Source organism: Pseudopodoces humilis, chromosome 3 (assembly GCF_049639895.1).
Source record: "Pseudopodoces humilis isolate 2021_Gansu_Grassland_sample_001 chromosome 3, ASM4963989v1, whole genome shotgun sequence".
Lineage (NCBI taxonomy): Eukaryota > Metazoa > Chordata > Aves > Passeriformes > Paridae > Pseudopodoces > Pseudopodoces humilis.
Genome location: NC_142202.1, coordinates 99,195,757 through 99,207,877, shown reverse-complemented (window position 1 = coordinate 99,207,877; position 12,121 = coordinate 99,195,757). Strand labels below are relative to the sequence as shown.

Genomic DNA, 12,121 nt, shown 5'->3' with positions numbered 1-12,121 from the left:
CTTTCAGCAACAGTGATGCATTACTGGCTCAGCTGATGATAAGCTTTAGCTGACACACGTCAAGGCACAATCACACTTGGAACCAAGAGCAGCAAACGCCTGAGCCAGCACAGTAGCAGCTGGAAGAGGACAATCAGGACCTTGTTTCGGGTGTGGTGTAGTGGTGATGTAGCCAAACTACCCTCACAGCTTGCTGCCTCTGAAATGGGAAATCCCACCCTCCTTCAGTCCCCTGCCGCACACTCCTCCCTGCTGACAAAAGCACCTGTGTGACTTCTCAGAGGATCAGATTGGGAACGAGTCTCGTAGGGTTTCACTCCAACAGACTCAGACGACTGCAGGAACATTACTGCCAGCACAAGGCAGAAAGGGACAGCAGTGAAGTACATTAACCTGCACTAAAATGCCCAGTGAAACTTTGTTTTACCAAGTTTATCTTCTATAGAGCTACTTCTTTCAACTAATCAACCATAAACTGGATGAATGGCTAGTACCCGTGGCAAGAGAAAGAAGAGGAATGTTTATGCACGTCAACAGCAACAAAAATTTGGAGCAGCTTAAATTGATGCTGGAACCACATCCCCACACTGCATGAGACAAGCAGTGTCCACCAAAACATCTTTTTTTTTAAAACAAAAAGTCTGCACTAATTTAGTTATACCAAGTCAAAGCACTGCAGCTGTTTAAAAAATAGTATCTTTTCTACCTTCAAATTATTGTCTCCCAAAAAAAAAAAAAAAGAATGCTCTTTTCTCTCAGGTTAAAAGTTGTTCTTACACTCTAAAAATACTGCACAAATACTCTGTTATGAATAGAATGTACTGATGATTCAAGTTTTAACACTTAATCCACTAGTCCAGATTTGGAATAGCACTTCAGAACAATTTATTTCATCTGCTGTTCCTCCAAACCTTTCATTTAACAGACAGATGGTCAAAACAACTGTAGGACTATGTTCTGTCAGGGAGGTGCTTGAAAACTTGACTGGCAGATGCAGTACACAGTCCATGTTCCTTTAATTACAGCAGCAACATACATTAATAAGGCCCAAGTATGAAAAAAATCCTAGGTCCTCAGCACACTATAAGGAAGTGATGCACCTGTTAAAGCCACAATAATGCCACAAACTGATTATAAGTTTAGTCTTCCCAGCACAACTAGCTATAACCTCATTTGAAAGGCATTATTTCTCAGAATCTCAAAAGTCTAGCATCTTGAAACTTTTTCCAAAACCCAACTATTTTATTATTTAGATGAATATTATATATCATACGGAATAATGTAAGACTATTTACAATGGAAAAGGATTTAATGTGTAGCAACGACTTGAGTAGAACGTTGCTGAAAGTGTTATTTTTAAACCAAAATGTTCCTGTCAGACGAGGTAATTGTAGTGTTTTTCTGCTAAGTGTGTCAAGTAGCAAGGAGGAGTATATTTTTGGTGTTGTAAATCCTTTAAAAGCTGGCAGATTGCCCGACCATAGTGCCTAAGCATGTATCACAAGGGAGGAGTGGTAGTCAGCTGACTTCAGGGTACAGAGAAAACCAAACTGAGGAAAAAACAAGGCAGAACTTTAAACAGAACTCTAATTCAGCTGGTTTAAATAAAACTATTTGCCTACAAAGACTTAAAAGGTAATACTGAATACTTAATGCTTTCTCTGCATAGTTTTCTTCTTCAGTCTGTCGTTATTTTGTATCTTAATGCATGCAAAAATGTGAACATTGTCTGATTTTTTAAACTTAAATATTCAGAAGTCAGAAAACAAGTATTTTATGGTAGTTCATGCAATTTAAAATTCTTTCTACTTCTTCATCAAACTTGTTGAAAGGCAAAGACCTTAAGGGTAGGGAGGGAAGCATGATAACATAATTACAGTCTTATATAACTATCGTATCATGGTAAAACTTTGCAATACAAATAACATTCTTTTAAACTTCACTTTCTGTACTTAATCCAGTTCATATATTCAGTGTGTTTAAAGTTACTGAATCATTATGATTTACGCAGTCTTACACACATAAATTGTATCATAATTTAATTGTCTTCTCATTCAAATAATCTTATCTCAATTTCTAATTTTTAGTTTCAGATTATACCTTTCTGTTGTATATTTGCTGCTTGATTTTTAAAATCTTATCCCAAACTTTTTATTGCTTTCATGTTTCTCTAAATCCTTTCAAATGTGTTCATCTCTTAAGGGTATTAGTCCAAAGGATAGTCTCCAGGTTCCGAATAATTTTCCAGGATCTTTTCTGCAGTCTCTAATTTTTAAAGTGCCAAATACAATAATTCACCATTCATATGCTAACCAAACAATCTATCTTCTCTCTTGACAGCTGACTTCAATAGTTGTTGCTTGGCTGGGTTTTCTTCCAACTACACCATTGTACTTAGACAGAAACATGTGAAGATGTCTTTGCCTGCTATGAACCAACAATGCTTCCAGAGACGGCTTCCACAATACAACAGCCAAATAATATGTATTTAATTATAAATTTTTCTCCCCAAACAAGATGGAGTAACTAATAATTCTTTAGTGTGAACCAGTTGTTCTGTCCCAGAAATTGTAATTTACTACCCAGATTTTTGCCATATACAAATATTATCAGACAGGTTTTATGTTATTTGTTTGCTGATCATTCACAAAAATACAGAGTACGTTATGGTCGTTCTGACTTGCACAGAAATTCCTAGTAAAGGACATAACCAGTAAAAATCTTGTTATTGAGCACCACTTTTGAGTTCTACTATTTCTTAATCTACTCAAGAAATACTTTTGTATTGCAGGGTACTAGTCTGAATTCTGAATCTTACGGCATTTTACAAGTCATCTTTTATGCAACAGCATATCCAATTATGCAAATATGTGATGGTTTATGCAATTCTGATCAATGAAGACAACAGACAACCCGAAAGTAAAATCAAAGGGTCAAATTATTTTGCATAGAAACTGATCATCTAGTAGTAACTACTGCAAGACATAAAAACCTCCATAAAAACTTGCATTCATCATACTTTCAGCAGCTATACCAGTTGTAAGCACCACAGGTGGGGGACAATGTACCCATTGCTTTGCCTTTTAACTCACAGTTTACATATTTGAAAAATAAAACTGAAAGCACTGAATTTTAAATCAGTTTTTCCATTCTCTTGTCTGAGTTTTCAGTTTGATTTGCCACTGAATTTACTTGAGTATTTCTATTCCTTAAATTTTGGCCAAGTAATGTTTTTTCACCATCTGTTTAGAAATACTCAGTATTTCAACAGTTGTTAAAAAGAATACAAAAGGTCTTCCAAGGAAAATCTAGGAATTCCTGAACTTATTTGGGCTTGATTTAAAATATTTATTGCCAACAAGAATTGTTGATGAATAATTTTTTCATTCCTGAAGTAAATAAGGAAAGTGTTTGTGGTCTTGTTGTAGAGGAGAGAAGGGAACTGCATTGTCATCAGTAGCCTGACAGTCTCTATTTAGCATCAAACCCTATTATTAGAACAATTTATTTCTACCATATTAAAAGGTATTATTCTGAACTCTAATAATTACAGCTACAAAGATATGAAGACAAAATAATCTTCCTATATTAATTTCAACTCCATTGCATGAAGTTACTGTGCTAAATTTCAGATCACCGTATACTGCTGGTATTGTTTGCTTGATGACACTGATATAAGTCCTGGAGAATGTTTACTCATTTAGTTCTAACATGCTGACAACAGCAAATATCATGGAAGTGTGGCCATACACATATCAGCAAGTCTTAAGAATTTTTGAAGGAGAAGGATAAAATGCTCCTCTAATTTCAAAACCTTCTTCCTTACAGGTCTTTGAAATTCATTGCAATCAACAGAGAAGGTCCTCCAACAGCAGCTGCACAAATGGTTATGACAAAGGAAAGACAAGACAACTAAATATAAAGGACTTCTCACTATAACTGAGCAAATTCAGAAGACGGCAATAGTACAGATCTGTTTTTTAAAAAATTATTTATAAAAGCAACAATTCTTCACTAAAGACTATTCATACCTTAAGAGCTCAGACAGTGTAATTGGTTCTCTCACCCACAGTAATGCCATGTAACAAAATGAAAGGGTCATTGGCATCGTCATCCTCAGTTTCTCCTTTTGGTTCTTCATTAAATACAAGCTGCCATCTACTGATCCAGAGCAGACAGAGGTGATTTCTTGGATTTATGTTAAAAACAGGAAAGAAAAAAAGCAATTGGTATGATAGACACATGAACCATGGAATACAAAAAAACAAGATAAAGGAACATACAAGACTTGTTCAGCAACTAGTAACATTTTGAAATTACTTTGAGTTTTTTGCTTGTTTGTGTACTTTTCTATGAAACAGTTTAACCCTAATTTATTCATCTACCACAATATGAGAAGAGAACCTGTTTCATAAAGTGCTATTCCACTTCACTAGGACATTAACTCCTATATAACATATAACTAACAATACTTATGGGTTTTCCATTTGAGAGACAAAGGAACTGTGAGGAAACAAGGAAAAAATTGATGTACTTGAATCAATGACTGAATTTGGGATTAAAACACGGTTTTAAACCTCAACACAGGCAGGACTTTAATGAAAAAGTAATTTACAATTGCAGAAATTTTATTCGTGTTAAAAGTCTGCCCTAAATCCATCTGTCCTATAATCTCAAACTGTGGAGACACAGGTATTTTTTTTTAAAAAATGTATATAAATTCAATGTCAAAGAAACAACTTTAGAACAAGAATGTAAGAAATGGTGAAGAGGGTAGGAAAAAACCCCAAATAAATTAGTATCCAAATCTCTCTACTTCCTTACTGAGATGAATCACTAAAAACTAAAAGAAACAGAAAAGAGAAAATTTCGTTTAGTAGAGTGATTTTTGAATTTGGAACCTTTTCAGCAGTGCAACCTCCAAGTTCAGGGAAAGAGGGCCAAAAAAATAAAAAAAACAAACCACAGTAAGCCTGTCTTCCCTACATCACGACCCAGCCAGGATGAAGGAAAATGCATTTAAAGAGCAGCGGCACAAAATGTCAGCATTGACTCCGCAGAGATTTTCCTCACTTCACTTCCCCACAAACCGTTCACCCGCTCAGACAGGAATGGCGAGAGCTGGATCCACAGCTCCCCAGCTGGGAGCTGCAGCGCCAGGGGAAAGAGCCCGCTGAAAACCATTTGGACCCTCGCGGAGGCTGGCGGCTCCGCGGCAGCCACACCTGCGAGGCGGCAGGGCCGGCGGGGCAGGAGCAGCGGCCGGGGCCCGCAGCACCGGGACCCCGCGCACAGCGAGCTCCAGGGCCGGCCTGCGCCGCCACCTACCGGCCCCGGAGCCCTCATGGAGCCGGCACAGCCCCGGCCCCGGAGCCGGCACAGCCCCGGCAGTGAGCAGGCACAGCCCCGGCTCTCAGAGCCGGCCCGAACTCCTGCAGCAGAGCAGAGCATCCCAGCACGCACAGGCGCGTCGGGGAACAAAGGAAGGAACACTGGAACATCGGTTTATTCCTTGGATTCAACCGCTTCACCTCTCACATGGATATTTGCGCTTAAAGGCAGCTTCGTGACTGAAGCTTCATTGTTAATTTCACATTCAACTCAATTTAAAATAATCCTCATTATATTTGTGGCCTTAATGATGGCACACAACTTCCTTTTATTTCTTCCAGCTTATGCAAGGCATGACAACACACAGTTACATGCAGCTAATAATTTAAAGAGTTTTATAGGCTTCTCCAGCAATATCTCAGTGCTATACTCAGTGGAATTTGCTATTAAACCCTACACAAAAATAACAAAAAAAAAACCAATTGCCGTCTGGACAAGCCTCTTAGGGAAAGAAGGGTGTTGAGGTTTCTAGTCTGTAGCAATAACAGCTCAGCAGAAACAACAGTGAAGAAAATATTTATGAATCTTCACAAGAGTTTGCAATAGACTAGAACACATTTACTTGTTAAATTTCTACAGACAAAACTGCTTCTATGTTTGTCTGATTTCATCAAAATTTACTTTAAAGCATTCACTGAAGTCATAACTGATTTCAAGTGATTTTAGTGAAATTGATGACTACTGGAAACTGAATTCAATCTCTGAAACAACCAACCAAGACAATAAATTACGGCCTACTTGAGACTACCTTGCTGTTCTAAGACTTTAAGCAACAGACCTATGAAAGGCACAAGTACAGAGGAAGAAAGGAGCTCCTCTAGACATCAAAAAGGGGAAGAAAATTCAAGGGAACACTTTCACTAGAAATTTTTCACTCAATTCTTTCCTTTTTGTATTATATTTGTATAACACCCAAGATTTTACATGCACAAACATACAGTGACTCTTTACCTCAAAATGTTGTCATTTTAATATATAAGGATGAAAGGTTCTAGTATAATATTAAAAAAATTTGCATCACCATTTTTACACCTTTTTCCCCCTCCCTAGTTCTGTCTGGAGTTTTAAACAAGCATTTATTTTTCTAATTGCTGCTGATCAAATTTCTCACTCTATTACCTCTTCTGGACTCCACAAAATAAAGAGAAAAGCTTTAAAAAAAAAGATTGTATTCTTCTGATGGTAGAGAGGCAGTATCACAGAAGTACAGAAACATGACATAAGGAGAATAGTACATAACAGGGGAATAAGAAACACAGGTAAAGAAGGAAAAAGCAAGCAAAGAATAAAGCAAGAAAGAAAACCATCATAACTTTAAGCAAAATCTTTCAAATGTGCCTTGCAATGCATTTCCAGTATCAGGCATTGCAGCATTGTCTGGTATTACACTTGCCCAACAGAACCTAACACTCCAATTTTCTACAACATTTTAATTAAACATAATTTCAGTATTCTGTAAATATTTTCCAGCTGCTATTGTGAGCAGAAAAGAGAAACTGATGGAATGCTAAAACATTATTTTTCATAGAAGGGGTCACTGGGAAAGCATTAAAAAACTGTGGAGACAAAAGATACAGAAATACCAAAATAATGTAAAGAAAAAAATTAAAAAGCTAAATATATCTACATGATAGAAACAAAAAACACCCCCTTGAACAACAAATTCATGTTTCTTAACATCAAAGTCATAAGAGACAGCTCTGCTATTGGTTAAAGAAGCTGCTGTGTTTGTGAACATCTAGCTTGGCAGATGTAACAGCAATTTTTTTCCCACTCCAAACAGGAGGCATGGAGCAAACTTGTTACAGAACAGAACTTCCTCCTGCATTTCCCACTGTATTTCCAGGTCCTGTTCAACTTTTATCTCCTTGGGTGGGGGAGGAAGTCTTCTATTTCTGGTAGAATATAAAGTAGTACATATAAAGTAGTACAGTGTCAAACAAGACTGAAAACATTACACCATCCAACAGTTCCTCCAATTCACAATACACAAATACAGTTTAAATCTATTTATATTTAAAAACTACAGAAAAACTGGTTTTCAGATAGTTCAGCTCACTGCTCTTACCTGAGACCTTGCTCACTGATGAGGCAAAGCTGCAGTCGGTCTGCAGAGCCCCCTCACTTTCAGAGAGGGACAGCAAGTGCAGAAGGCTGGGTCTCTCTGGATCACTGTCCACATCAGTACTGCTCTCACATACCTGGAGTTTGTAAATAAAGGTTTGTATTAGCTACTCTTAGTTACTGTTTGGATCTTACCAAACCACATAAAGCATGACAGATGCAAAATTAACAGTAAAAGTTAAAACCCAAACTGTTCATATTTTAACTTCACGATTACCAGTAAGTGGGGGGGGGGGGGGGGAAGTAACTATTTTTAAACATTTTACTCTGCTACAATGATCAGAAAGTTGGCAATACACAGAATGAAAGCTCGATCAAATGACTGACTTCAAGACAGCAGGCAGGAAAGGATGATAGCCGATGATACATTTTGCACTGTGATTCGTATTTACTGATTATCTATGTCAAGACAAAGCAATACTTTTAACTAAGCAGTTTCAGTCAGAGAAATATTCACCTCTTGAAATAAGTAAAACACTCCAAATCCCAATAAAATGGACATGTGCAAACCTGCTTATACAATCTCCTTCATACTGAAGTGACATTATTACCAGCAAGATATGTAGCCTAAACAAAGAAGATTTTTGTTGTGTTGCTTTTAAAAAGATACCAAACAACATCTCATGGGATTTGAGCTTCCACTTACTGATAATGCTTTGACAGTTTCCCCAGCTGGTCTCTCACAATACGCCTGTTTGCTCTTCTGAAGGTAACACCTCCAAAAATTGCACAGAATTTCATCCTGATAAACACAAATGGATGGTAATTAGTACAGTGTTTACATGACCATTAATTGCTGAGAGAAATTACACAGAGTGTCATTTCTAACTCAGGAATCTGAATAATATTCCATCCCTAGTTTTATTAACTGTGATTTATAAAATATGTTTTAAAATTACTAGAGAAACAAATTTTGATTTCATATGCTCCATGATTTTAAACAGGGTCTTGTGTGATTCACTTCAAAATCTTTTAAAATCCCACCTTCTGTAATACACACACATACAGAGTGTACAAGTCACACTGACATCTACGTACCTTCATTTGTGGACATACTCCTAATGCTTCTAAAGCTTCCACTTGTTTCTTGAGTACAAGCTGAAAGCCTTCACAAATATACCATTCACAGCCTCCATCTAAGGAAAAAAAGGGGGGCTATGTACTATTTTGTTTGGACTATTTTGTGTTTGTACTATTTTGGGTTTCTTTAACCTTAAGCATACTTATTCCCATATCTCTATTTGATAATTTTAGATCCTAGTGCATAAACCAGCTACACTGAACACTTCACTACCTTCCATTTACTCACAGCCTTAAATGAGAACAAAAGTTACTGAACAAGAACTTCACACATTTCCCAAGAATAATATAATTCATTATAATGTCTAGTGTGGCATTTGTAATTGTGTGGAGCATTGTTAAATTACCAGTTTAAAAATAACTGAGAACATGCCATTAAAAATGAAATATGAACATTTCTTTCCCACTCCTGACACAGAAAACGGGAACATTACAGTAGTGAGTCAGGCAAAAAACAACCAATACCACCACGTGCTTTACCACTCTCACACAGAATCATACATGTTTAAATAAAAGAATATCCCAACTTCTAACAAATCCTAGCACAACTTGAATTTCACAGGGAGTGGGCCTGCTCTAATCTACTCACTATTTCTTCAGGCTGCACTACAATTACTTTTCGCCCTTACCTCTCTAAACTTACTGCTAACCTTTTCTACAGGCTTTTGGTTTTGGAAATTTTCTCTGCATTTCTCAACTCCCTTTTCATTCCTTCCACACCTTCTTCACTACTTTTGTTCTGAAACACACTTTGAATCTCACCATCTTAGAAGTTACCTGCTCAAAGCTTCTGCCCTTCTTTAATAGTGCTGCTCTTAACTGCTAACCAGTGAACTCACAGACACAGCTTACTCCTATACATTCATGGAATACAATGTAACATGACTGCATTCACAGAAGGGATTGTGTGAAGATAAGGATTTATTTCTTAAGAAGACTGAGGGTTGGCTAATGACCTTCTCAACAGGATAAATGAAAAGTATGAGTGGTACATGGCCCAGACTTTAGAAGCAATACAGGATAAGGAAAAGTGGAGGGATCCTTTTCACACCTCCTTTCAGTTCCACACAATTGCTCTTTTCAAAGGAATGTAGCAATCCATGGCCTCTGCAGCAGAGCAAAGTTACATCAGCATATCAGAAAGATAACCCCTTGCTTCATTTGGCCTTTTAATGCAGTTTTTCTCAAAGTAGTCACAACAGTAAGAGATGTATTCAGCCAACACAGAATACACACACATCTTTAGCAGCAGCTTTACCACTACATCCTTATGGCACAGATCCTCATATTTAATGACCACTATTCTTCTGAATAGTCGTGAAATTAAAAGTAAAAAAGTGTCTCTGGACAAAAGATGCAGTGCTGGTTCAGCTATTGGAACTGCATGAAACCTCTTCTGTGCAGTTTGTGTGTAGGTTGCAGGGCCAAGTGCCTGTAACACAGCCCAGCCTGACACTAAGAGCTGGACCACCATCACATCTCACTTGCCAAGACAAACAACTTCTCTGGTTTTGTGATAGCCATCACAGGGAAGGAACAAAGGATCACCACCTCTGAATGCATGCCATCAGTAGCTTCAGTGAGTATTTGCTTCCACAAATCAAAGCAGCAGTAAGTAACACACTCTATTCAATCAAAAAACCTCCACCACTGGGTTCACAAGGTCATCTGTGGCTCAGGAAGTCACCAAATGTGATCTCTGAAGGTTCTGACAGCATCAGGGAGGTGCATTTCATTCCCACTCCTACAGTCTTTCCTGCCTATCCGCTTTTGTTCTCCACTAAAGACATAATGGCATAGGTGAACAGTGGCTGAACAGCCACTCTTTTGCAAAATACAGACAGAAACTCATACATACCATTCTTTTCCTGCTTTCTTGAACCTTTGGAGATTGTTTGGACTCTTGAATTAGTAATAAAATCAGTGTTTACAACTTCTCTAGATCTCTGCAAAACAGGAATACATTTTAGCCAGAAAAAGAGCCAGGTCTAACTCGCACACATTGCCCCATCATAAAACATAATGGAGACATTTACTCAAATTTCCTAAACTAACAGGAGATAAAACAGTCTGAACTTTTCATTCAGAAATTTCAAAAACAGGCAATCTACCACGGACATAGAGGTGACATGCATCTAGGGTTTGCCTAGGTTTGGACTATATGAAACACAGCAACACTCAGGCAATGCTTCTAAGGCATCTAGAGAGCACACTGACACCACAACTACAGCAACACAGGAGGCCAAGATGGCTCATTCTAAATGTTGTGATTTCAAGGTACATGAGTTTTAAACACTGTGAACTAAAGCATGAAAAAGGAAGAAAATACTGCCCTCAACTCCAAGAAGAAAAAAATCTCTCCTTTTCTTATATAAAGTCAAGAAGCAATCAGAATAAATCTTTTCCAAGGCAGTAACTCATCTTTTTACCTCAGTAACGTTGTGGCAAGATCTACAATAAAATCTGCCTCCATCAGTGAGACCCCAGTTCACTTCTGAACACTGGGCACAGCGCTCATTAAAATCTCTCTGAAAGGAAGAAAAAACAGCAGACTTTCACAATTGTTCAGGTAAAACAAATGGTATTATTACTAGGCTAACTGCACAGCTTCTGGTATTATTTATAGAGGAGAGTGTTTACACCCTTTGTGTAAGCTCTGGTTGGTAACAAGTGATCATCGCACTTGCCATCAGCCACAGGTAACTCTGAACACGAAACTGTAGCTGTCAAGTGCCAGCTGCCCTGCGTGTGAGCATCAGAACAAGTGGAATGGTGATCCACGCCTCACACACACGTGGCGGGGCTTTAAAAAAGCTACCCATCAGAAATGAAAAAGGGGACAAAAGCTGGAAGGGGGGGGGGGAGGTGAAAGGAAAATTCAATTTCTAGAGCAGCAAAGAAACACACGCAGTGGGAGAAAGCCTGCACGAGCCGCTTCTTCCCGGACAAACCGGAGAGGGAAACGGACAGATTAAAACAAAGTGGCTTCCAGAAACGCCCACGTGCGTGCTGGGGCCGGGCAGCTCCGCCGGGCCGGGCCGAGGGGCGGCCGGCGGCACATCCCCGGCCGAGACCGAGCAGCGGCCAACGCCGAGGGGCCGGGCAGGGCCTCGCCCGCCGCCTCCGGGCCCCGCTGTGAGCAGAGCAGGACCGGGACAGAGCAGGCAGCCCCCGGCGGCACCTCCCACCCCTCCCGCCGCCGCCCGCAGCCGCTGCCCGCCCTGCGGAGCATCGCCCTCGGCCCAGCGAACCCCGCCGGCCCCACCGTGTCCTCCTCGTCCATGGCGGCAGCGCCCGGGGCCGCACCATGGCAACCGCGGCGGGCGGCACCGCGGCCCGCCTGGAAACCGCGGCCCCGGCGATTGCGTTCCGGGCCGCCGCCGGCCTCGGGGGCACAGCGCGGCGCCCAGGGGACACTTCGAGGGGTCATTGCGGGCTTCACTGAGGGGACATAGATCCAGGTGTTAGACGTTAGACAGGAGGAAGAAATTCTTTCCTGTGAGGGTGCTGAGACACTGGAGCAGGT

The 12,121-nt window shown here is 39.7% G+C and overlaps 1 protein-coding gene across 1 annotated transcript in view; it reads right to left on the bottom strand.

The window, feature by feature from the left end:
• TAF1B (TATA-box binding protein associated factor, RNA polymerase I subunit B) overlaps positions 1-11,920 on the bottom strand; it is a 45,530-nt gene extending 33,610 nt beyond the window's left edge. Inside the window, exons 1-7 of the mRNA XM_005521870.3 lie at positions 11,861-11,920; positions 11,025-11,123; positions 10,454-10,541; positions 8,554-8,651; positions 8,162-8,257; positions 7,460-7,592; positions 4,032-4,188 (exon numbers count right to left, since the gene is read on the bottom strand). Of these exons, the coding sequence (XP_005521927.1) occupies positions 4,032-4,188; positions 7,460-7,592; positions 8,162-8,257; positions 8,554-8,651; positions 10,454-10,541; positions 11,025-11,123; positions 11,861-11,878 (689 nt within the window). The 5' untranslated portion in view covers positions 11,879-11,920. The remainder of the gene's footprint in view (positions 1-4,031; positions 4,189-7,459; positions 7,593-8,161; positions 8,258-8,553; positions 8,652-10,453; positions 10,542-11,024; positions 11,124-11,860) is intronic.
• Positions 11,921-12,121: the final 201 nt, after the last annotated feature.